The following is a 26,280-nucleotide window of genomic DNA, read 5'->3' on the forward strand; positions in this document are numbered from 1 at the left end:
GAATCACCATTTGACTCTCTCTGTATTGTCTCTGCATTTGCTCTACGGTTATACATATTATCCTTTTGATATGGCATATCACGTGTTGTAATGCAAACAAAATTTGTTCATCTTTAACAGGACTATGCTCCCACAAATACACACCAGCATCTTTTGCAATGAACACCTCAACCTGTAAAGAGATCACATAAAGTGTCATTACAGTCCATTGTAAATCTCTCTTATGGCTTTTTAATGAGTCTTTATAGATCATAAATTTAAACACACAGTCATGGTAAAAGGATATGCACCTTTTAATGATGTTGGGAAATATCTTTTAAAGTTCTCACGCTTAAATGTCCAGTTTTATGTCAATAATGCTGATCTCATGATAAGTAGTCCGTAGACAAAGGTTGTGGTTTCACCTTCCCTCTAGTTTGAGGCAGTTGTGATGTCACAGAGTGGTGCGTAGGAGCCTCATCACACGCTGGTACAGCTGCTGAACAACTGATACCAGATTCCTGCAACACACAAAAGACGTTGGCTCTCAAAATGATGAACTTCGTGAGTTACAATTATTCATGCGCAGGATTTATTATATTAAAAGGATAATTCTCCATTTCAAAATTAAAAATTCTGTCATCATTTGCTGACTCTCAAGTTGTTACAAATGTATATCACTTAAAGACAAAAGGAGATATTTTGGTAACACTTTACAATAAGGTTAAATTAGTTAGCATTAGTTAACTACTTTAGTTAACATGAACTAAGAAAGAAACAATACTTCTACAGCATTTATTAAGCTTAGTTATTGTTAATTTCAACATTTACCAATATATTATGGAAATCAAATGCTGTATTTGTTAACATTAGCTAATGTACTGTGAACTAACATGAACAAACAATGAACAGCTGGATTTTTATTTTATCTTAAAGTGTTACAGATATTTTGAAAAATGCCTCAGTCATTTCTTTTGTTCATACAATGAAATTCTTTCAATGTATGGACAAAAAAAAGAACAGTTCTTCAAAGTTTCTTCCTTTAATTGTTTGAAAATTAAGATTAGATGTATTTTAAATAGTTTCTCTCTGGCCTTTATGGATTATGGTGGCCTTGAAACTCACCGGGCACCATTCGAGACACAGTTGTTTCTGTCCGGGTGAAGGCAAAAGAGTGACGCCACGCAATACGCACAGCACAACAACATGGAAAGCAGTCTCCGCTTTAAAGACATCTTCCCAGTGCTCTAAACAACCTGAAGAACCTTCGGTATTCCTTTCAAAGAGCTCAAGACGTTCCTTATTTATCCAGCTCAAGGTGAAGATGGGCAGTGATGTGGAGGTGTGGGGTAGGCACAGTTCTGCACAAATCACATCCAAGAGCTTTCTGTGGGCAGAGCATAGCAGTGGGCACAACAACTGCTGACCAAAATCCACTTTCAATAGCAGTGAAAAGTCTAGTAGGGATGAATAACATCACCACATTGTTGGCTGGTGGGAGTCTTTATTGTGTTTATTGTGTGGCTTTATTGTGTAGCACTGTCATTTATAACTTCTCAGAATAGATGACTGTGTGCAGATTTTTAAAAACCAGTTGTGTAATTTTAAACCCATTGTACTTGAGGGCTTTGACTCATTCACATGACTCGAGAGGGAAGTTGAAGAGGTTGCTGCATTATTGCGGAATCAATGTAACTGATTCATTCTACACCCAAAATATATCCATATCTGTGCATTGACCCTGGCTCCTATAAAATCTAAAATGGTTTGGATATGGTAAATGTTTAATCACCCATGAGCGATTCTGTTGATTCAGAATTTATTCACTCATGAGTAATCACAGCCACGCAGTTAGCATCCACCCACCTCCCAGCCCACTCTCTAAACCCAAACCTCTCTCTGTGTTCATTAGTTTTTCTTCCCCCTTTTTGTTTGTTCAGAGTTAGTAGACTGATTCCATGCTGGTAGAGAGACATCTCCGATTTACGGACATTGGCACATCACAAAGCTCTGATCTTTTGTCTTCATCCTAAAGCCAACCAAATATGAGAGATGCAAGAATGACTACTCACTTGGAATCCTTATTCTGGAGATTTTTTTCTCAGATGGAATAGAGTTCATCTGCTTCTCATCATTTTTTCGGGCAAGGAACACTCTTAAACATCTGGAAATCGAATAGTATCCTTAATTAAATATTTCTTAATGAAAAGCCAAGGATAAAGATTTCATCAATAGATCAGCATTGTCTTTGTACTTCAGTAAGGTTAGGTTCATCATAATCGAATCCTCATGGATATAGATGCTTCCAGTAGGAAGCATACTCTTATGGGACCTGGATAACAGCCAGACAGAACAAGGGTCGGATAAACGGAACTACAGCAGCCAAAGTTTTGCTTTTCCCAATGGGAGCAAAGAAAAATCTACATCCTTGTGTCCATTTCCTCCTTTTGAAACCATCAGTATCTTGGTCTGTTTAAAGTCTCAACTTTGAAATGAAATGAGATATTTGATGCAACAATGATCGCTTTCAACTTGTCTCAGGAGACTTCCTTGGAAACTATGAGGGAGAACAGAGTGACATCAGCCAGTCCTGAGTTCACAACCCCTGACATGAAAGGAAGAGTAGTAGTGACCATTGGCTATATTCTTAGTGTAGGATCCATTTTGATCATCTCTACCAACCTTCTAGTTGCCATTGCCCTGGTCTTGCTTATCCGCAAAAGGGGCTGCCAGAGTTGGTGTTTTGTTTTAAATCTATCCATTGCGGACATCCTAGTTGGCATGGCCATCACTGGCATTGCCACTGATGCTCTCAAAGGAACGACGGCCTCCATGGAGAAAAGCCTTTGTTTGTTGCGCATGACCTTTATCATCGCACCCTCTGCAGCCTCCATCCTAACCATGTTCTTGATCTCACTGGACCGCTACATGGCTATAAAGTTGCCACTGCGCTATTTGCAGCTAATGAATGAGAAGATGATTGCTGGGGCTCTGGTCCCTGTCTGGCTCATCTCATTGATTGTGGGATTTTCGCCCAGTGTTTTGAAACCGTTGCAGAAAGAAGACTATGGCAAGGTCTGCACATTCTTCTCCGTCATAGAGCCCAAGAGCATCATTGTGGTCTTCTGCCTGTTTTTTTTCCCACTACTCTCAGTCTTCATCTATTTCTACATGGACATCCTAAAAATCGCCTGTGGCCACCAGAAGCGCATCCACGCCCAGCAGTCAGGTACGCGCTTTCTATCGTCTAGCCGCTACTGGGGTCATGTAAAAGCCCTGCGGACTGTTGCCGTGTTGGTTGGCTGCTTCACTCTCTGCTGGTGCCCCTTTTTTGTGGTCAGTATTGTGCAGGCATCATGTCCAGACTGTAAACTTTATTACCTTTTGGAGAACCATCTCTGGCTTCTGGGTCTCTCAAACTCACTTATCAATCCCCTCGTCTATGCCTGCTGGCAGCAAGAGGTGAGGAACAAGATCTGCGAGCTCTTCGCTCATATCAAAGTTGTATTGTGTTGTGTGACACACTCTGAGACAACGGACAGGTACCCCTCAGACCACCCGACTGTCGCTCAGGCAGTCATATTTCATGACAAGATGCCAGCCAATACAGTGAATTATAGTAGGTCTGTCACAATTCCTGAACAACATCCAGAAAATATTTCCAATAGAATGGGAATGTCCTTTTAGTCCTCTGGTCATAGGAAACTGTAAAAGGTCTTTGACGAATGCTTCATCCCTTAATGGATGTAGAGTCCAGTGTATATGTCCAAATAAAACAGACGACTTTATTTGCTTAACATTTCCACCTGCAATGAGCACATTACATTCAAAATATACCTACTGTAGCACTTGGTTCCCCATTTCCTCGTTTCTTGTTTTGTTTTTTGTTTTCCAATTGTAAAATATATGATTGTAATATAGATTAAACTCATATACATTCAACTGAAGAGTATGTTTTTGTCATTCATTATATATTCACAAATAAATGTAATTTTGGTGATACAGAAAAAAAAAAAAAAAACAATCTGTGGAAAAGGAAGTCCGGTTTACAGAAAGAGTATAATGAATTATTATACAAACTGAATGTTTATTTGTAGCAGTATTAGATTTTTGCTAGCAAACATCTGCTAAAGAAATAAGACATTGTGCCCCCTCTGCACACAAAATGAAGAGGGAATAGAATAACTAACAATATTAATTTGATATTTTATTACAACATTTTTTTGTAGCAAATTGGACGATTATTTGACAATTTGAAAATTACATTCTTTTTTAAGGACTTTCTGTTGACAAACACATAATTTTAGCAAAAAGTAGTAAACATATTACTTTATATTATAATTTAAGAATTGTTTGTATTTGTGTTGTATCCTTCTAGCACTACTCAGATACATTGCAAATACAATTTAATTGTATATGTTTCTCTTCTTGTAGGCTATATCTAACATTGGTGGTAAAAAAAAAAAAAAAAAAAAGGAAAAAAAGAAACATGCTTAAATATCGTAATATTTACCAGATGATATTTTAATTGCTTTGGCTTTAGGACAATGACAAAATTAAAGGAAATTATTTAATATTGACCAATATTAATATTAATTTTAATATTAATTTAATATTGACCCCCCCTGGGTTCTTGGTATCAAAAAGTTTCAAAACCCATGTGAAGTCCTGTTATGATATTTTTAAATGTTAATTCTACTTTTCTTTAAATGCTATCATTAAATTTATTTTATTGCTGACCATTTATTTTTGTACTCCTTTAAATTGTGTATAGGCTACTTATAACCTATGTAAAGGTTATGCATGTGTAGGCTATAGTGTTATGCCTACTAATGTCTTGGTGATGAAAAGCTTTTTACTATGCCAATAAAACTATCAGTGTATGCTTCATATGTTCATAAGTTATTGAGATGTAAAACTCGTTGCACGGTAGATTATGAAAACATACACTTTAAGTTACAAACACAATTAAAGCTGAAGGAGAAATCTGAGTTTAACCACAGTCAACTACATATCCCACAGTCCTTTTCATTAACCCGGAAAAAATAGTACATCGTACAAAATGCGAAAATCGCTAGTGGAACTAACTTAAATGCTTCCGGAGTGACTGCGGTTTCATCACAATGAAGTAAGTGATGCGTTTACATTTTTCATTTAATTGATATATCTCCCTTAAATTTGTTGTCATGTGTTTTTTATATATTAGTCTAATATATTACTAGACCCCTCAGTCATGGAAAAGGAAATGTAGATAAAGGTGAAAGCTAAACAACTAGCCTCAGTTTTTGCAGCAGTAGCTAAAAGCTAGTAAATCATGAAAGTATAGCCTACATTTTGTAGTCTCGATTCAATCATTCTTTTTTAAATAATTTTATAGGACACTGATAAATAACAAGAAATTGTTGCGACCACTCATTCGGCATACAGCGTGACAGTTATAACATAATTGGAGGATACCGTGTTACCATAAATGGATATTTGCGATAAAATGTTTGAATACAGTTGACATACTTTGAAGATTTTTTTTTCAAGTAACGTTAGTCAAAAGTGATCCTAATTGAGGAATCATAAATAATTCTGATATCTTCACGCAGACCCCACAACTAAATAATAAACATCATTAGAGACAATACATATTGTACTAAATAAGATAAAATGTAAATATATAGTCATTATCTGTCTGCATATCTTTACTTCAATGTAGTCCGCTCACCAAAGTGAAACTCATCAATGAACTGAATGAAAAAGAGGCTGAACTGGGTGTCAAAGACAGTGTGTCCTGGCATTCAGTCTATAAAGACAGCGCCTGGGTCTTCATTGGTAAGTGACTGGTTAACACTATTAAATTATAACATTGTGGCTGTGTACCTAGACCAGGGGTTTTCAAACTGGGTGCCAAGGGAATGCTAGGGGGTCCATGGGAAGGTTTAGTGTAAAAATAAATAAATAATTTAAAAAAGATTAAACTATCATACTAAATAAATAAATGATTTGAATAAAACACATTTATTATTTTAATATATTTAATAATAAATCTATTTTAAAGAAAGACTGTAAAAATGTAAAAATAAATAATAAAAATATCAAACTATTGTACTAAATAAATTATTTGAATAAAATACATAAAAGGATTAAAATAATATAATAATGTTAATAAATATGTTGATTTAAATAAATAAATAGTACATCTTACCGTACACTACTATAGTGCATATAAAAACATAGTAACATAACACAGAAGCTAAATGTTTTCTAAATAACATTTTATGCATATTTATAATATACATTTTTCACAGTATAAATTGTCTTTATACATGAAAATAGCTCCCTTTTAAATTTTAAGATGGGGTGTCCCTTGCACCAGCATGGTCATATCAGGGTCTGTGGCAGAGACAATGCCTCCTCACTGTTAAAAATGCTCTCTGGATAGACTATATTTGCACACTGCCAGATGGTGGCAGCATTTACCTGTTTCACTAAACGTACTTCAGTAGACAATGGTATGATTGTAGTCTTTCTCTAGAAGACCAAGCTGGTACACTGTGCACAGTAATGCTGATTTGACCTTCTAAAATTAGAAAGTGATGTATATTAATTACTCACATTCATTTGCCAGACTAAAAAGAACAATTTCAAGAATTGCATAATATGTTCTTGTTTTATAAATTCTGTATTTATTTATTGATAATTTATTTTAGGTAAATGCTGACCTGTTCAGCTTTGTATGTAAATATGTTGTAATCTGCAGGTGGATTTCCATATGAGCTGACAGAAGGAGACATCATCTGTGTTTTCTCTCAGTAAGTCCTAATTGCTCAAATTTTAAACATATCTGCTTGCAGTACTTATGTTTTTTTTTCTCCTAGTGAAGCTTTATCCTCCTTTGTGCATCTCAGGTATGGAGAGATTGCCAACATCAACTTGGTGCGAGATAAGAAGACGGGCAAATCCAAAGGATTCTGCTTCCTATGTTATGAAGATCAAAGGAGCACCATTTTGGCTGTGGATAACTTTAATGGAATCAAGGTGAAGGGCTTTCCCAGTCGCTTGTTCATTTGTGTGTACTAATGGAATATGCTATTTATTGTTATTTATATAATTAAATAAGATTTTTTACTTTTTAAATATTGCCATACTTTTTTTTTTATTAATATATATATATATTATAAACTTTTTTTTTTATTATTGTTTTTCTGCTCTACAGATTAAGGGCCGAACCATACGTGTGGACCATGTTGCAAATTATCGACCACCAAAGGACACAGATGACATTGATGATATCACTAAACGTTTGCGAGAGGAGGGATGCGCTCCCAGTGTGCCCCCACCTTGCACCTCTGAGTCAGAGTCTGAGGAAGATTATGCTGTACCTTTGAAAAAGACAAAAAAAGGTGAGAAGAGGCTGTATCTGTTCAGAAAAAATGTTAGGGTGTAACGGTACACAAGCATGACGGTTCGGTACGTGCCTTGGTATTGAAGTCATGGTTTGCTACGGGTTCAGTACAGCAAGGGGGAGAAAAATAAACATAAAATTGCTTCCTTTTTCTTCCTTTTTTTATTAAACAGTGGTTTGAGCAAATTGTCTCTATTTAAATAAATTAAATAAATTATAATTAACATTTTCTTAAGTATAAAAAAACAGCAAATGCTGTAAACTATATACAGGGAGCCCTTTCTTGCACATTAATTTTATATTAAAGGTTACAGTTAACAACAGAGCCCAAAACATTAAATTCAGTTGCTATTTGTTTTTAGATATAATAATCAACACTCAAAAAAATAAAAAAAAACAATTGCACATAAGGCAGGTTTTACATAACTTCTAAATCTAATTATAAAATTATTTTTCAATCATTTTTCTATTCCAATTTTTTAAAAAATGATCATTTACACAGTCACTGTCATAACTTGTTTTTATGAAAAATTTATTTAAACCTATATTAAATAATTAAGACATTACTAACAGGTAAAGTAAATATAATGAATATAAGCTCTTATAGTGTATAAATTTAGTGCTCCCCTCTACAGTTCATTTCTCTAGTGAACTAACATGCTGTGGACACTAAATGACCTGAGGTAAATGTAATGCTACGTGAGATATTATTCTCAATCTGTTTTATTGATGTCTTTCCATGGTTGAAACACTGGTTGAGAGATTACACTTAAACATATCTATGCATAGATCATTTGTTCTTCTTCTGCACTTTTTTCCTGTTGTGGCGGTTAGCATTACTCGATTGGAGTGTGGATCGCCTGTGACTGACTATATTCGTCACCAAGATTTTCATTTTTGGGTGAACTAACCCTTTAAAGGTGCCATTGAATGTTTTTTTACAAGGTGTAATATAAGTCTAAGGTGTCCCCTGAATGTGTCTGTGAAGTTTCAGCTCAAAATACCCCATGGATTTTTTTTTATAAGTTTTTTTTAACTGCCTATTTTGGGGCATTATTAGAAATGCGCCGATTCATGCTGCGGCCCCTTTAAATGCTCGCGCTCTTCGCCCCCCGGAGCTCGCGCTTGCCTTAAACAGTGCATAAACAAAGTTTACACAGCTAATATAACCCTCAAAATGGATCTTTACAAAGTGTTCGTCATGCATAATGCATGTATGCGTTGGATTATGTGAGTATTGTATTTATTTGGATGTTTACATTTGATTCTGAATGAGTTTGTGGTTTTGCTCCGTGGCTAAAGCTAACATTACACACTGTTGGAGAGATTTATAAAGAATGAAGTTGTGTTTATGCATTATACAGACTGCAAGTGTTTAAAAATGAAAATAGCGACGGCTCTTATCTCCGTGAATACAGTAAGAAACGATGGTAACTTTAACCACATTTATCAGTACATTAGCAACATGCTAATGAAACATTTAGAAAGACAATTTACAGATATCACTAAAAATATCATGATATCATGTCAGTTATTATTGCTCCATCTGCCATTTTTCGCTGTTGTCCTTGCTTGCTTACCTAGTCTGATGATTCAGCTGTGCACATCCAGATGTCCTGCCCTTGTCTAATGCTTGATCATGGGCTGGCATATGCAAATATTGGGGGCATACACCCCAACTGTTACGTAACAGTTGGTGTTATGTTGAGATTCGCCTGTTCTTCGGAGGTCGTTTAAACAAATGAGATTTTTATAAGGAGGAAACAATGGAGTTTGAGACCCACTGTATGTCATTTCCATGTACTGAACACTTGTTATTTAACTATGCCAATATAAATTCAATTTTTAATTCTAGGGCACCTTTAATAATTGATTGGCTAATTTTAATATTGTTATACTTCAGATAAAAAGGAGAAGAAGAAAAAGAAGAAAGAGAAGAAAAAGCTGCTAAAGGAAGAGAAACATGAGGCACGGACTGAGACGTCAGCGTCTTCCCCTGTCAGAGTGAAGAAGGAGAAGGAGGATACGGCATATGAGAAGTATGCTGTGAAAGGACTGGCAGGAAGCAGAAGGGACAGACCAGGACAAGATTCCAGGAATCCACATGACAGAGCAGATGAGGTGGACCGATTCAGAGATAGGTATGGAGGCGAGCGAGACAGGGATAGAGAAGAAGATAAAAAGACAGATAGAAACAGAGAGGACAAAAGACATGAAGACACTCGACAGCGAGACAGGGAGGGGGACAGAGAAAGAGACAGGGGAAGAAGGGGTGATAGAGAGAGAAATGGGGAACGAGAGAGGGAACGAGACAGAGAGCGTGAGAGAGAAAGGGAACCTGAAAGAGACCGGGAACGAGAGAGAGATAGAGACAGAAGGGAGCGAGACAGAGGTAATGACCGAGGGTTTGCCAAACACAGAGATCACAGTCGTGAAAGAGAACACAGGTGAAATTGAGAAGAGATGGTAATTTTACTTTTTTTAATACAAATTTTGTGATTTGTTTGTTTTTTTTGTGCATACACCTCAGAAATGTAAATAAATCTTTAGAATTTTTATTAAACATCTGTCTGGAATAATTAACGGTATAATGTCCACCTCGTATTACATTACATACACTCATTTGCAGTGTTGGGGATAGTCACTCTTTAAAAGTAATGCGTTACAATAATGTGTTACGTGCTAAAAAAGTAACTAATTACAGTACTTTCTTTTTATGGAAAGTGACACGTTACTTTTACATTACTTTTTCTCATTTGGGCTGGGCTTGTTTGTTTGTTTTTTTAAAAACCTAAAAAAAGTTCTATCATGGGCAAATATAAATGCCCTTTCACACCACAAGTGAAAGCCTCAGGCTGAAGGAAATGCAAATTCACACCTGTACAGGTAGAGGGCGCAGCTCAAACAAACCTTTTAGCTGTGCTGCAATTCTGGATTGCAGAATTGGATGCAGCAGAAGAAAGTTCAACACTCTTACTTCAGCAATAAAAAAACAAACAAACAAAAAGAAACAAATGTGATGTTTCTGAAGTGATTTTTGCTTATTAGTATGGAAATTAATTGGATCATGGAAGGTCAGCAGCAAAGACATTGGTTAATGTTTAAATACATGAAGTATATTTGTGTTATTTAAAATAGTTATTTTAAAATAATTATTGCAGGTAATATTCTGAGTTTGCATTTCACTGTTTTTATTCATTGTGAGTAATACTGAATCTGTTTTTGTGCAAGTGAGATGAGAAAATGCTCACATTTAGTCTAGAACTACAATAACCATCATGTTCACACAGCGCACACAATGCTTCTGCACTTACTCATGATTTCTCTCAACATGAGGACAGGAGAGCTGTCAGTCAATACATGGGAAAACAAAGTAACTTACTGAAAAAGTAACTCATATTTTGTTGTAAATTTAAAAGTAATGCATTACGCCCAACACAGTCATTTGACAAATAAATAAACTTTATTTGAGTTTAAATGGTACAAAAACCAAAAATGTCTTGATGAACAGTGGAAACTGAATACTCCAAAATTAAGATGTTGCAGTCAAAGTACACCAATCACTATGGATTCAGCTGTAAAATTATTAAAAGATATTAAGTTAAAGGGATAGTTCACCCAAAAATGAAAATTTGATGTTTATCTGCTTACCCCCAGGGCATCCAAGATGTAGGTGACTTTGTTTCTTCAGTAGAACACAAATTATGATTTTTAACTCCAACCGTTGCTGTCTGTCAGTCAAATAATGCGAGTGGATGGGAACTTCTACTATAAGAGTAAATAAAACTTGCTTAGACAAATCCAAATTAAACCCTGTGGCTCGTTTCGTTTAGTGAGGTCTGATCGCGCTCAGCAACAGCAGTGATGAGCGCGTATACTTCAGTGAGTGCTAGACATCACTGCTGTTGTCACTAAGCGAGTGCTGAACGCAGTTGTACATGGTGGTGTATTAGAGGTAAAAAATGATATAAATACTGTTCGGTTTCTCGCACAAACCGATCGTTTCGTGTCTTAGGATAGTGGTTCTCAAACCTGTCCTGGGGACCCCCCACCACTGCGCATTCTGCATGTCACCCTCATCTAACACACCTGATTCAAGTCATCAGCTAATTAGTAGAGACTGCAAGAGTTGAATTGTGTTAGATGAGGGAGACATGCAAAATGTGCAGTGGTGGGGGGTCCCCAGGGCAGGTTTGAGAACCACTGTCTTAGGACATCAATGTGTCGTCACGAGCCGCAGGCTTTAATTTGGATTTGTCTAAGCAAGTTTTATTTACTCTTGTAGTAGAAGTTCCCATCCACTTGCATTATTTGACTGACAGACGGCAGCGGTTGGAGTTAAAAATCATCATTTGTGTTCTACTGAAGAAACAAAGTCACCTACATCTTGGATGCCCTGGGGGTAAGCAGATAAACATCAAATTTTCATTTTTGGGTAAACTATCCCTTTAAGGGCATGGAGTAAAAAAATAAATAATAAAAAAATCAGACCAAACAGATTTGCACATTACCCATTTATACCCGCTGAACAGGAAACAGCATTTCAGCGCTAATATTTCAAATTATCGCTATAGCCACGTCATAGCCACATATTCAGTAACCTAGCAAGAGAGGATAAAACAGAACTACACAAATATACTCTGAATAGATAAACACACAAAATTTATTAGTAATAAACTCTGAGTTGGGAATGTGGGTTGTTGCGGTGAATAGCTTGTCTAAGAATAAAAAAAAGCCAAAGAATTCCAGCATTTTTTTTCATGTCCATAATAATTGCTTTCGGTAGCAAAACATCAAACAGTTAGTACAGCTTTTTATACCGTAAATTGATAAAATCACTCTTACATGAGTTACTGCGAGCAGTTCAATTCAATTCAAGTCAAAATGAAAATGAAAAATCCACAATTGGTCAATCAGGATGTATTGTAGATGTGACTCCATTAGACATGTTCGGTCAGAGACACTAAACATTTAAGTCAATACTTAAGGTTAAAGGTCAAATGTTTGTTTGCACTGAACTCCTGTCACTCCCGTGAGATGTCCCTCCATTCAGTGCTCACTCACTAGAGTACATCCGCACTCATGTAAAGAATGCACTCATGTGGGTGTTGTTGTTTCTTTCAGTTAAAATTCGACAAGCAAATAAACTGTGTTGTAAGAGCCATCTTTTCAATCTTTTAGTGACCTAGAGACAGGTATTCATGCCTTATTACAACAAGGCTTTGATTATTGCAATGTTCTATATGCTGGTAATAACCAGTTTTCCCTATCACGTTTGCAACTGGTTCAAAATGCAGCTCGCTTCTTAATGTGGAAGAAAATGCGTGAGCATATCACCCCAATTTTGCTACACTTACATTGGCTACTGGTCAAATTCAGAATTGATTACAAGGTTTTAGTTTTTGTATTTAAAGCCTTGCACAGTCTGGCTCCAGTTTATATATCAGACCTTATTTGTCCGTACTCTACCCGAAGATCTCTTAGATCATACTCTGACAAACTATTAACTGTCCCATTGTCTCGCTTAAAATGTAAAGTTGATAAAGCCTTTTCTGTATTTGCCTCTAAGCTGTGGAATTCACCACTGCAATCTGTTAGGTTATCCTCCTCTCTATCTGTATTTAATGTTTAATCTGTCTTAGTGAGTTAAATTCTTAGTCCTGATCTTTATTTGGTTTTATGGTTTAAATTGATTTAAATTTTTATACTTTGTATTTTTTGTATGACTCTTATCTTTTTTTATTGTGATATTGTGAAGCACCTTGGTCCGCATTAATGTTGTTTTAAGGTGCTATATAAATAAAAGTGACCTTGACCTACATCACCAACCATGGTTTGAATAAACTATCAAAAATTAAAGAGGAAAAATGCTTAAAAAAATAAACGGCTGCCTTACGACAATAGGTTTTTGAATGTAGCAGTCTTTTGTAGTTGTAAGTGGCCTTGTTATTGACATTTTAGCTAGTCTCACAGTATTTCCCAAACTAAATCATGTAAATTATTTACCATAAGAATGTTCATATCAGTTCTTTCATTACTTTATCAGTGTAACATAATAGTTAAATGAACAGGTCAACAGCAAAGCATTAGGTTTCTGCAGCAACACCATTCATTATGGTAATTAAATTTGAACAACCTCTAACAACAATAAAAGTAGAATTTGGTGATAAAGTGAATATATAATATATAACAGTAACAATTATTGAAATGCTTGTGGTTTCTTCTGTGACATGTGCCTCCATCCAATCAAAAACTAATGGTTATAACTAAAGTCCCTGCCCAAGAAATATTTCATTTTTTGATAATCCGTTTCACCCGGATTTACGTCACAATATGAAAAAACAAAAACCCTGTCGCCACTTCTGTTTTATCTCAAATTTAACCTTCTGTTTATCTATTCTATATTGATTTTCTTGGCATAATGCATTTTAAATTATGCATTTTCATATGTGATTGATCTGTAGACTCACATGTGCTAGTATCTTTATCACTGGGTTGGCACAGGAAACGGGATGAAGCTCATAATTTCATCACCATGCATGTTAAGTATTCTAGTGCTTGATGGGAACTTTTCTCAAGTTCATTAGGATGTGGTGCTCAATATTGATCGTGATGGCTTGATTGCGAGGCATGGCACACAGCTTGGGAAACCACCTGGTCGCTTCATTAAAATGTATTTATTCAGTTTTGGGTTCACTTTGGTGTAGGGGAGTCTGAAATGCCATGGGAGATAAACAGATGGCTGGTAGTCTATTTTTGACTTGGTATGTTTTGTTTCTGTCTTGGAGCTACAACAATCTGCAACAAGCTACAACTGGTGGGTTGTCACATCAGAATTAAGATGACTTAATATATCTGTATTTGAAAATTCAAACAGATTATGCTACATATGTAAATTAAACATGGTTAGTTTTTCCTATTACAAGCCGTAGGAGTTACGCTTCTTTCAGGGCTTGTGATCTACATGCAGGTACTCCATCCTGTTGAACACACATTTGCTATGTATGTAGAACTTAAAATAATGGAAGTGCTACAGTCACCATCCATTTGGTTCAACAGCATAATTTTTATAGATCTTTAGAGGAATGATCCATGTCCTGTAAATACTTTGACAAATTCACTGATTTTGATATCCGTCATCTACAAAATGTCAAAATAGGATTTTAGACTAAACAAAAAAAAGGAAAAGAATTTTCTACTAGGAATGAATGAGCTAGATTTCACATTAGCATATTTAGTTGCCATGACAACTGCATGTAGAGCGCACAAAAGCATGGGGGACGAGAGTCTGTCCACACGTCTGAGCGGAGACACTGACCACATGAGCCCACTTTCATCTCCTATGGGTCTATATTAATCAACAAAACAGAATACATTTACTACAACAGATTTATAAAACATTTAATTTACATCTTTAAATTATTTTTTCCAGAGAGAATGAAATAGGAGACAGATAAAGCTGAGGGTGTGAAGTTGTGCATCAAACTTGGGATCTCTTCACAGAACCACCCACATTCAGGGATATCTATGCTCTTCCTGCACAGACATCTCCAAAGTCAACAGAGGTATTTGATAAGAGGCTGGGTTCCATACTTGAACAGTTTAAGTGAAATTGTTACTGCAGCAGGTTTTGGGGGCAAAGTAGGACGACCTATGAATGTGCCATGTCCTTCCCACTCATAATGCCACTTTGTAAATTTAAGTCTCTTTCAAGACACTGGAGGTTTGGAGCATAGTGACCAGAACCTGACACACTTGAGTCCTAGAAGAAGGCAGACTCAAAAAGATTAAGTTTGTATACAAGTAAGGCATTGTGGGTTCATTGACCAAAGGGGAGAGTGAGGAATTGCTCAGATCTTACTGGGTTTTTAAAAGAGTAAACAAAACTTCTGTCTAGACTAAACAATCATTGTAAAGAGACTTAACAATAACAACAAATATCAACAAAACTAAACTTGTTTATATATTTACAAAAGCTTTCCTTAATCTTACAGATTACCTTGAAAATAAAGAAAGAAAAGTACAATGACAACAAAACCAGTCAAATGCGAACACTTAATCAACGGGAAAATAACAGATTGTTGTTTGTGCGCAGTCTAAATCTTTTACATACAGTCATTGGAGACAAGACCATGTACGCAAAGGTGGAACACCTATATTAAAGGAATAGTTCATTAAAAATGAAAATTCTGTCATCATTTTCCCATTGTTTGAAATGCGTATATATTTTCTCTACCCCATGGAACACAAAAGGAGTCATCTAGGTAAATGTGCAAGCTGTTCTTTTTCATACAATGAAAGTTAAAGGCATGGTTTTCAGTGTAAAATATCTCATGTTTCAGTCACTCCTCACACAAAGCTATGGCTTGAGAAGACTTGCAATATAATTTTGTAAAGTTGTATGGACTACATGTATGGTGCTTTTTTGCCCTTTTTGGAGCTTGGCAACCCCTGGTCCCCATCCACGTACATTGTACTGAAAGAGAACAGCTGAGATATTCTGCTAAACTTCTGCTTTGGTGTTCCACAAAAAGTGTTATAAAACAAAATGAGGGTAAGTAAATGTTGACAGATTTATCAATGGTAGGTCAACTATTCATTTAAAAATCAAACATCATGTACAAATATATCTAGGAATATTATTATGTGGCATTAGATCATGGGTAACATAAAATTTGAACAGGTTGGCTGTAGTTCTGACTTTTCACATAGCTGAAGATGTTGAATCTGTGTTGATTACAAACCAGTTCTCTCTCTGGGTAAGTTTTAACAAAGGACCATAAAATAACAAACTTTCAGAATTGTCCTCATCTATGTCTTGCAAAATTGAAGACAGATATAGTTTAAAAAAAAACAACAAAAAAACAGGTTCTTGCCTTACAAACATGGTGGCTCTGTAGTCATTTTTTGCAAGTGAATTTTATTTCCACCATGCACACCATCTCCACCATGGTTACAGCCATTATACAACCATGAAATTCAGAGGATTACCATTTACATTGTCATGGTTCCACTCAATATCCCAAGAGAAAAACCAAAGTTGTCAGTGCAGTTTTTGTACGCATAAGTTTTCTGAGGCAAATGTTACACATTCATGCCTAGACTCTTCCCAATTTAGCATTTTGATTCTGAGAAGCTAGATTCACTTGTCAAGTTCCAGTGGATTTTGGGCCGGACATCCTGGACAATAAATGTGGTCATCCACACCTGAACTTTACCGTAGGTGTAATCAGAATTTTCAGAAGGTTGAGGTGTTTGAATCCTTGGGGTGTACAAGAGAAAATCTCAATTGCACTTTGACTGCCAACACCTGCACACTCCCCTCTTTATCTCGAGAAGAACACCTGCCATCCATCTACCATACTAACCTACAAGTGAATCTTGAAAGTCTGCGTTGGTTTAGCAGATGACTTTTGAACAGAAATATACAAAATGTATACGTCTCCAAACTGTTGCCTTCAGAATCTGCAGTCTGATAGGGAGCAGAGGTTGTCCAAGGTTTGGATTACTAGAAAAAGCCTAATGCTGCCACCTCAGCACATGGAGATGGTCACGTTGATACCCAGATTGCCATTGTCTGCAAACAGGTGGGCAATAGAGGTATCAAATACAAGGCAGTCACTGTTCATGATGGCTGCTGCTACACCATCGTGGATTGAGCGTGGTGTGGCCTCCCACGTGAGCCGCCTACGGTTGCCGTTCAACTCGAGGCGGTAAGCAAAGTTCTCTGCTTGCTTTCGCGTACCAATGAGCAGCACGATTGCAAAGAATTGCTGGTGTCCCTCGTATTTCTCCTGCTTCTCTAGAACCAGCATGAAGTGGTGGCCAAAACATGACTGCATCATGACCCAGTCCACAGCCCCGGGTAGGTTGATATCCGTGGCCAGAAAGACAATGTCCTCACCTTGTAAGGTGGTAATGGATTTGTGGGCATGCATGAGATGTGGCATGACGGCCTCCAGGGAGCCTTGCCATTTACAGGAGGCCCCCGGGCATGGGCAGGTGTATGGGCGAAACTCACACACTTCTTCGTGTTCTGGCTTCTCGCTGTGGTGAAGGGACAGCAGACATCCAGCCGAGGCATACTGCAGGAAAAAAAAAAAAAAAAAGATTAATGAAAAGCTTGTGTGAGCACTGGTACAAAAAAGTGAGAGTGAAGAGAGTTTGGATCAAGAGTGCTTGGTTAAGTAATGGGAAAACACAGAGTAGCAGGAACGGTGAGTGGGAGGCTGAGAAATGGTGAGAGAACAAAGAAAAAAAGAAAAAAGTAGGATAAGGGGATTTCAGGAGGGCAGGTGAAGGACATGAGATAGGGAATTATATATAGGTAGGGTAAAGAAGGAACTAGGCCATGTGTTGAGATGTGTCAGTATCATTTGAAGCGAATCCATAAATTACATAGAGTGATCCGTCTGTTCATGTGTGTAGTTGCCATAAAACGACGTTGCTACTAATCATGTGTCAAGCTGTGACAACCCTCTCATTTTTTTATGCACATGTCCATGCAGTTTGGGAAAATGAGTGGGGCGGATTGTGTTGCTTGAAGATGAATAGCACAGCAAGGCTCTCTCTTTGATTATCTCAGGAAGAGAATATCAATGAAGGTCAAATATGAATGTTCCCCCAATCTGCTCACTTTACTAGAAATGTGCACGCTGCATGACTTTCATTGCACACTCTAAAATTAACATTTATCTCCCTGACTGGCCTACTGGATTGGACTTGCATCAACAAAAGGTGAAATCCCACAATAACCTGATAAATGCCCTTTTCTGGGAATTTCATCAGCTTAGTAGAGCTGCAATAAAGAAAAGGTATTCAACTCAAATTATGGGTAAAGGTTTAGAATTCGACAAAAAAAAAAAAAAAAAGTGAACCCATAGACAAAGCAACAAAGAAAATTCTTGCATGAATAGGCAGGAAAAAGACTGGTTTTCTGACAAAAAGCAAGCACATTTATGTCTAAACAGAGAAGAACTAAGACTTAAGTCAAAATTTAAGCACACAAACTAAAAGAAATGAATAATTTTTTTTAATTCAAAATCATTTTTAAAGCATTATCTGATTCTTTAGTCTGAAAATCCATGTAAACTTTATTAATTATTTTTAAATCCTTGCACCACAGAACAATCCGTTTCTATTAAGTTAGTGCAAGGCTGGAGATGTGGGTGTTCAGCCCACTCAACGCCCCCCAAGGGTGTGCTTCAATATCTGCCAAATTAATTATTAATCTGAGTGGTAAGTCACTGGCTGCCTAGCAAAAATCAATGAGTGACAGCCGTTATCCACTGGTCCAGAAGGCCCCAGAGGCCATAACTGCCTTAAAACACCGACATATATTGTCAAAAGCCGTTAAGAAGCAGCTGGGAGAAAGAATCATTTTATCTCCTTCATGTAACACTGGGTTTTCCAAACTGTCTTTCATTAGGACATGGCCTGTGTCCAAATACCCTCAAATTCATTTAGCTAATCCTTCCTCATTTCCCAGCCTTTCTTTTACAAATCAAACAATCTGACTTCTGAAGGTGTTGAAGTTTGTGTGTCCCATCTCTTCCCTCCCAATCAGACAGACAGTTATCCTCTTATCCACCTTTTTAATGAGAGAATGACAGGATTTTAAGCGGTAATCCTAGGGCCGTACGGTGGAGATAAAGCCTTTTTTTTTTCCTAGAGCCTGTTGGAGCTGAGGGTATTAGCATATCTGGTACGAAGGAACAGTATCAAGTGTTTGTTTAGGGCACACTGTTGAGTGTATGTGTGTATTCAGAACCCTCAGTCATTACTATACCTTATTCCAGCTGTGAACTTCTCAAAACAACCCAATATTTTCACTTACCTTGCATTGATTAGCCCCTACAGCAAACAAATTAACTGTGCATTTCAAGAACGCATCTGAACATCATGTACCAATATGCCCACAATTATATATATATATACACACATTTAAAAAATGCGGAGGACTGACATACAAACAAATTTGCCACTGGCTACAAATTAAATTCTTCACCTTCCTACCCTCATTCATTTTGATTAAAACTTTGAATTTATCACAAGCGTACATTGCTCTAAAGACCTGATAAAATAATAAATGAAGTGCTCTCTTTCTGGTACACCCTTTGACGCTGTGCCAATTTAGCCCTGTGGAGACACACAGACCCTGGGCTGGGAGCTTAGCTACTGAATTATTTACACATTTCCACATTTAAGTTGCAAATTATATCTTGCCACTTTAGCCAAAAGGGGAAGTCATTTGATATGGTCATTTTGATAAATGACAATGAATTTTGACAATCTATTAATTAGTTTTGTTGTGTGTTGAAATGAAAATGCATCTTAAAATCAACAAATTAACCGCAAATCAGAATCTTTCGATCTTACCCTAGGCTAAAATGATCAATTTTCAAAATTTTAAACACGTTGTACTAAAAGTACTGTTAAGCTCAAGGGTACCTTTCCTTTTACCAAATGACTGATGCCTCTGCCTACATTGTTGACAGTTGGGAAGTGCTGGGTAGCCTCATTTCAAGAAACTATTGATGTTTCCCATACACCTATTCAGAGCAAATGAATGAGAGGCAGGCTTATCTTTCCTCCATTAACAAGCAAGAGGGCCTTGAGTTGCCATCACCGAAGTGTCAGTTAAAAAACGATGGCGTCTCCACATTCAGATCCCCAGAGACGGAACCCAGGACAGACAAGATGGCATCATTACCGTCTCTTTTCCCCTCTCCCTCAAGGACAGGGTGAACGCATATGATATGGCAAGAGAAAGTGTTCTTGAGACCAAGAAAGGCCACCATCATCTTGGTCCCCTCTTATAAGACACCATGTCTGCATATGACCTCATCACTGCTGGGAAGCAGCCAGGCCCAGCTCATAATTAGAATAATGTCTGTGGGGGCCTTCAAATAGCCCAAACGAAAGGCCTGTGCATCAGGCACAGAGAAATCTGATTTCTCCTGTTCAGTGGCAAGCCGTCGCACCCACTTCAACCACTGCAATGGAAGCACAGACACTTGCTTTCCCACTCTGAAATCAATAGCAATTTAGTTAAAAGTTTCAAAGCTGAAATCGGCCCTGTTAAGGCCAGAATAATTAGGTTAAAGGGGGGAGGGGAGTTCTTGCTTGCCGTCTTCTTGCTTGGTTCTTCAATTACATTTAATGTTTTTACGGAGCAATTAGTGTAATGTGTCTGTATGAACATAGTATAATTGGCATTGCGCTGGAAAGACATGGAATCTGAGCCTTGTGTACTCTAGGATGACATTTAAGTGCTATATTAAAACAAAAAAAAATTCTATAATTTCGAGAATCAAGTCAATGTTTTGAGAATAATTTCATAAAAGGCCTTTTTACAAAAAATAAGTTATAACATCTAGTTAAAAAAACATGGTGATGGTTTTAGTACATTAAGCCTTTTTTTTTTTTTTTATAATGTCTACTTTGAGGCTATTTTTTGTGAATTTGTCATTAAATTATGACTTTTTTTCTCAAAACATTGCTAAGTATTCTATTAATATTATACTATTATGTAAGTATTCTCAAAGCATGATTTTATTCCTGTAAACGGTGCAACTTTATTCCCGTAGGCGGCGTGACTTCATTCCCCATTCCCATAACATTCATATATTCCTGAAATTGTCCTGAAATTTTTGGTTTCCTCTACAAGTAAATGCATGGGCTTACTGCCAGCTGACACATACGGAAATATATGGAAAAATAAGTGTAATATATTCCTGCAGCAAACAGCAAATTAACAAGTACCACAATACATAATATCTAAGAAAACAACAACACCAACAACAAAACAATAATATATTGAACTATGATCTTCACAAGTAATACTCACCTTGCTCCCTGGAAGTGGCTTGGTATGACAAACTGGTCGAGTTGTGCCTGTGACACAAACACCTCGTTGTCGTGGCCAACCAAGCAGGCACCGCAACTGGGACAAATCCCTCAGGAGAGGGAAACAGGAGGCTGGGCACAACATCACCTCAATACAATAATACCCAAGTCAAAATGTTTTGAGACCGTTTGCCCTGTCAGATAAAATTAGGCTAGACTAGCTTCAGCTCAAGCTTCAGTATCCAAAAATCAACCTGAAGTAATGCTCAACATAAACAGGCATTCTCTTCATTCACATATAGACAGTATAAAATCTAAATCTTAAGAATCGCACTATTAATGCAAAAAAATAAAAAAATAAAATGTCTTCGAAATTGTGTGAAATGAAGCTACTGACCTACTAAGAGTCAAAGAGGTAAACTGAACACACTGTACTCTCACTCAAGCGAAAACAACATTCCCCTGAGTACATTTGAACAAGTCCAAGTGTGTATGGCAGCACAGAATAATTATATTGAATGTCTCCCTGTTTACCTCCGATTCTGACAAGGATGATTGTGTGTCCTGAAGGACACTGCCAAAACACAAGTCTTGTGGACCCGTTAGAAGTCTGCTTGCTGACAAATGCACATAATAGTAAAACAAAACAAACAATCTATTGATTCAAAACATACACCATGGACTGCATTGTCCCCTCACACGACCAGAAAGAGACTAACACTGTGATTCAGTAGCTGTACAGAAACTGTCATTGTCAAAACACCTCAATCCCAATTTAAATTCTGTTCTCATTCCATGCTGATGCAAAAACACGCTTTCCTCTCTGTTCCCAATTCTAGACGTAGGTCAAATCAGACGAGACAGGTTAGTTCTTTGAAAAAGCTCCCAGAATACGCCTCAAAAACATCTACAATCCGCAGCATCCTGTTAAAATTGATCGGTCCCAATAAAAGGCTTTTAAACACAGTCAGTGATTGCAGGTGAGATGTTGTACCGCCAGGAAAGCATCAACCTCTTTCTCATATTGTGGAAGATCCTACAAATATAGCTGGCCAAAAGACTGATCTCTGCAAAACAATCTTTTCTCCTTCCTTTCTTTCTTTCTTCTCTCTGTTGTTGCTGCGCTCCGGAGGGTGACAACTCAGCAGAGCTGCGGACGCGGAAAAACATTCTGGACTGCAGCACTGGCAGCACGCTTGCACACGACGGGAGGGGGTGGGGGAGGAGGGGGAGGAGGAGGTTGTGTCTGTGTGTGTGTGTGTGTGTGTGTGTGTGTGTGTGTGTGTGTGTGTGTGTGTGTGTGTGTGTGTGTGTGTGTGTGTGTGTGTGTGTGTGTGTGTGTGTGTGTTTGTGTGTGTGTTTGTGTGTGTGTTTGTGTGTGTGTTTGTGTGTGTGTGTGTGTAGAGGGGTTCTTCATTCCCCATTCCTCTGCTCATGTTTTTTTCTCTCTCATGCCTGTAGCACAGCCATTTGGGGACTTCAAGCAGAACGTAATCTACAGGTCTTTCATGTTAGATTTAGGCTCATCTATTCTCCTGCGGCACTTTGAAGGGCAGACGTATAAACATGCATATACACTTGTGAGTGAGTGAGCCATTAGGGAAAAAGATGAATATAAATTATTTATGAATATCAAAATAAATATAAAAAAAATAGTTTGTTTTTATGTTATGAAAGTCTGTGCTCACTAAGGCTACATTTATTTGATCAAAAATACAGTAAAATAGTAATACTGTGAAAATGTATTACAAATTAAAAAACTTTTTTTATTTGAATATATTTTAAACTAATTTATTCCTGCGATGGCAAAGCTGAATCTTCAGAATCATTACTCCAGTTTTCAGTGTCACATGATCATTCAGAAATAGTGCTTTAACGGATCCAAAAAACAAAAAAACCCTCATGGTTTGGATCATATTACAGTTTTCGGGTCACGGTTCTTATAATTTTTTTTGTATCAGAAAGAAAAAATAAAATATGGGGGGGGGGGGGGGGTTGTGTTAAATACAATATAACACTCAGTATTCAGGTACAGAAGTGTAATTAGTCCTAAATGTAAAATAACACTATAGTGCCCACTGTATAAATTAAATATAGATTCATCTTTGTTAAAACTGTATTTTGTTGTTTGATTAATATGAATGACATAGACATCAGCAGGTACTGTATTTATAGGCTGCTGTCACTTCAAGACTAAATTCATGGATCCAATATAATGATATACATTCCATTTCTTTCTCAACTGTTTACGTTACTTTAAGACATAACCGACTGGGTATATGAGAATACTTGCCGAGATGGGTATTTTGACAATCTTGTGTGCATGTGTCCATTCAAGCGCAAGGAAATGCAAAAGAGGAATTAATTCAGTGTTCTCAGCTGTACACATAGATAACAGCACACAAATACTGAATTGAGTTCTCTTTTTTTCTCTTCTTGCATTAGAATGGTTTAAAAATTGCTTGAATGTGTAAACTGGCAAGACAAAATGTGCAAAAGAAAATTTTACTCTATGATGGTTAAACTTTGCAATTAATCCATGAATCACATGCGTGCCAAACTGTGGGGCCTTGTCTATACGGATCACAGAACAATGGCCTCCAGACAGTTGAAGGTCAAAATTACAGTTTCAGTGCAGCTTCAAAGGGCTTTAAACGATACCAGACGAGGAATAAGGGTCTTATCTAGCGAAACGATCGGTCATTTTCGAAAAAAATACAACTGTATATGCTTTATAAACACAAGTTAAAATCGCCTTGCACGTGCTTCCACTTTCCGTATTCTTCAAAAAGCTTACGCTGTATGTCCTATGCCTTCCCTATTCTACTTACAGAAAAAAGCGAAACTGGCGGCATGTTCGTTCCGGAAGTTGAATAGGGAAGGCGTAGGACATACAGCGTAAGCTTTTTGAAGAATACGGAAAGCGGAGGCACGTGCAAGGCGATCATATGTGTTTATAAAGCATATATACAGTTGTATTTTCTTCGAAAATGACCGATCATTTTGCTAGATAAGACCCTTATCGACTGACAAAAGAAAGACATGAACATCTTAGATGACATGGGGGTGAGTAAATTATCAGGAAAATTTTATTTGAAAGTGGACTAATCCTTTAAAATAGTTAATGTGACTACAGAGATTTAACCTTAATGCTACGAAGCAACGAGAATAATTTTTGTGCAAAAAAAATAAATAAAATAAAATAACTTTATTCAACAATATCTAGTGATGGGCGATTTCAAAACACTGCTTCATGAAGCTTTATGAATCTTTTATTTCGAATCAGTGGTTTGGAGCATGTATCAAACTGCCAAAGTCACGTGATTTCAGTAAATAAGGCTTCGTTACATCATAAGCGTTTCAAAATTTCAATGGTTCACCACTGGGGGACGTGACTTTGATACACGCTCCGAACCACTGACTCGAAACAAAAGATTCGTAAAGCTTCGAAACTTCATGTAGTGTTTTGAAATCACCCATCACTAGATATTGCTGAATAAAGTCGTTATTTATTTCGCACAAAAGGTATTCTCGTTGCTTAACATTAAAATTAAACCACTGTAGTCACATGAACTGTTTTAAATATGTTTTAGTAGCTTTCTGGGCATTGGAAGTGTTAATTGTCTTGCTGTCGATGCAGGCCTCTCTGAGCCATCGATTTTAAGAAACACACACCCTGAATCGGCTCATTTCTAATTATGCCCCAAAATAGGCAGTTAAAAAAATTAATTAAAAAAAAAAATCTATGGGGTATTTTGAGCTGAAACTTCACAGACACATTCAGGGGACACCTTAGACTTATATTACATCTTTTAAAAAAAAGTTCTAGGGCACCTTTAAAGGTTGTGAAGTACATTTCAACAGTGCTAAGTTTTAATCCTGTTATACTTATGAAAGAAAAAAACAAAACTGGCCTACTTTCATCTTAAGGATGAAAGAAATCACCTTGTCAATGACTCATTCATGAAAATGTTTTCATGATTTTTAAAATCAAAATATGTTATAACTAGGCCTTCCAGAAAAATGACAGACTTCTCTTTAGTGATGTTTGCTAGACTTCTCTAATCATTTCGTCATTTCCACTCCTTTCTTATAATCAACTGCAAGCTCACATTCAGATCTGCTTCCATACAATCCAGAACCGATGGATAGATCCAGGTCCCCAATCCTTCCTTATGATTTTTTTTCGATAATCTGTTAATATCCACAATAAATGCTAATATTAAACTGTCAAAACAATTATGAAATATACTGAAAATAAATTGCCTAGCACTAATTCTATATATTCCACACGTGTTTGTGTGTTTGCCTATAAATAAATCACCCCATGCGTTGGGTTTTTCTTTAGGCACAGTTGTCTTGCTGACTATGACTTCTCACAGCTCCAGCATTTCGAATTTTTTCACCATTGTCCATTTCCCATTTCATCATTCTCTTCTCTTCTAGGCCCTCCTTTGACCTCCTGCAATAGCGTTTCAGATTAAACTAGATGTATCCACACATCTGTGTGCCTGGAAGTCCGTGGATCTAGCCGTCACTACCACAGGTTATATTTACATTCATGCACAAGGTGACAGACAATGTGTCTCATTGCATTCTACTCATTTTTACCCCCTTTCACTTTCTGGGTGAGTGCTCTCACACACGCACACACTCACATAAGGCTCATACCTCTTGGCTTCCTCGCTTTGGAAAAAGCTGCCTATTTTTAGCCTGACGATGACTGGCAACACAATCAGGAGGTTACAATTAGAGTGCTACATGAGACAAAGGCTGACATTCGCATTCTTATTTCATTACAATGACATGCATGAGCATTTTGGGGTGGGTGGTAAGAACAACATCACAGTAGGAGTCATTTCATTTCACAGTAACAGTATATATCATGATACGGTTTTGCTGGAAATTAAAATTGGTTATAAAATATAAAAATATATATAAAATATATATGCATGTATCGTGTGTGTGCGTGTGTGTGCGTGCGCGTGCGCGCGTATATATACACATACATACACACACTTTATTCATAATGGATCCAAAACGAGCCAATTATTCATGTT

The 26,280-nt window shown here is 37.0% G+C and overlaps 3 protein-coding genes across 3 annotated transcripts in view; 2 read left to right on the plus strand and 1 right to left on the minus strand.

Moving 5' to 3' along the window:
- Positions 1-1,888: 1,888 nt before the first annotated feature.
- On the plus strand, positions 1,889-3,750 carry LOC137013161 (glucose-dependent insulinotropic receptor). The gene has a single exon (XM_067376792.1). The coding sequence runs from the start codon at positions 2,497-2,499 to the stop codon at positions 3,664-3,666; it is 1,170 nt and encodes a 389-aa protein (XP_067232893.1). The 5' UTR covers positions 1,889-2,496; the 3' UTR covers positions 3,667-3,750.
- Positions 3,751-5,058: 1,308 nt separating this feature from the next.
- rbmx2 (RNA binding motif protein X-linked 2) lies at positions 5,059-11,035 on the plus strand. The gene is made up of 6 exons (XM_067375878.1): positions 5,059-5,107; positions 5,684-5,799; positions 6,728-6,779; positions 6,876-7,005; positions 7,184-7,370; positions 9,276-11,035. Exons 1-6 carry the CDS (start codon positions 5,103-5,105, stop codon positions 9,821-9,823), a joined length of 1,038 nt encoding a protein of 345 aa, XP_067231979.1. The 5' UTR covers positions 5,059-5,102; the 3' UTR covers positions 9,824-11,035.
- A 718-nt stretch (positions 11,036-11,753) lies between these two features.
- The window catches only part of siah2l (seven in absentia homolog 2 (Drosophila)-like), a 51,409-nt gene continuing 36,882 nt past the window's right edge, over positions 11,754-26,280 (minus strand). The window contains exon 2 of the mRNA XM_067375046.1: positions 11,754-17,457. Within this exon, the coding sequence (XP_067231147.1) occupies positions 16,906-17,457 (552 nt within the window). The 3' untranslated portion in view covers positions 11,754-16,905. The remainder of the gene's footprint in view (positions 17,458-26,280) is intronic.

Source organism: Chanodichthys erythropterus, chromosome 22 (genome assembly GCF_024489055.1).
Source record: "Chanodichthys erythropterus isolate Z2021 chromosome 22, ASM2448905v1, whole genome shotgun sequence".
Classification (NCBI taxonomy): Eukaryota; Metazoa; Chordata; class Actinopteri; order Cypriniformes; family Xenocyprididae; genus Chanodichthys; species Chanodichthys erythropterus.

Excerpts from the sequence above, each read along its gene's own strand:
- LOC137013161 (XM_067376792.1), top strand. The coding sequence starts at position 2,497 with ATGATCGCTTTCAACTTGTCTCAGGAGACTTCCTTGGAAACTATGAGG.
- rbmx2 (XM_067375878.1), top strand. Across the intron at positions 6,780-6,875 it reads ATCATCTGTGTTTTCTCTCA|GTATGGAGAGATTGCCAACA; the intron begins GTAAGTCCTAAT and ends TGTGCATCTCAG. Across the intron at positions 7,371-9,275 it reads TTTGAAAAAGACAAAAAAAG|ATAAAAAGGAGAAGAAGAAA; the intron begins GTGAGAAGAGGC and ends GTTATACTTCAG.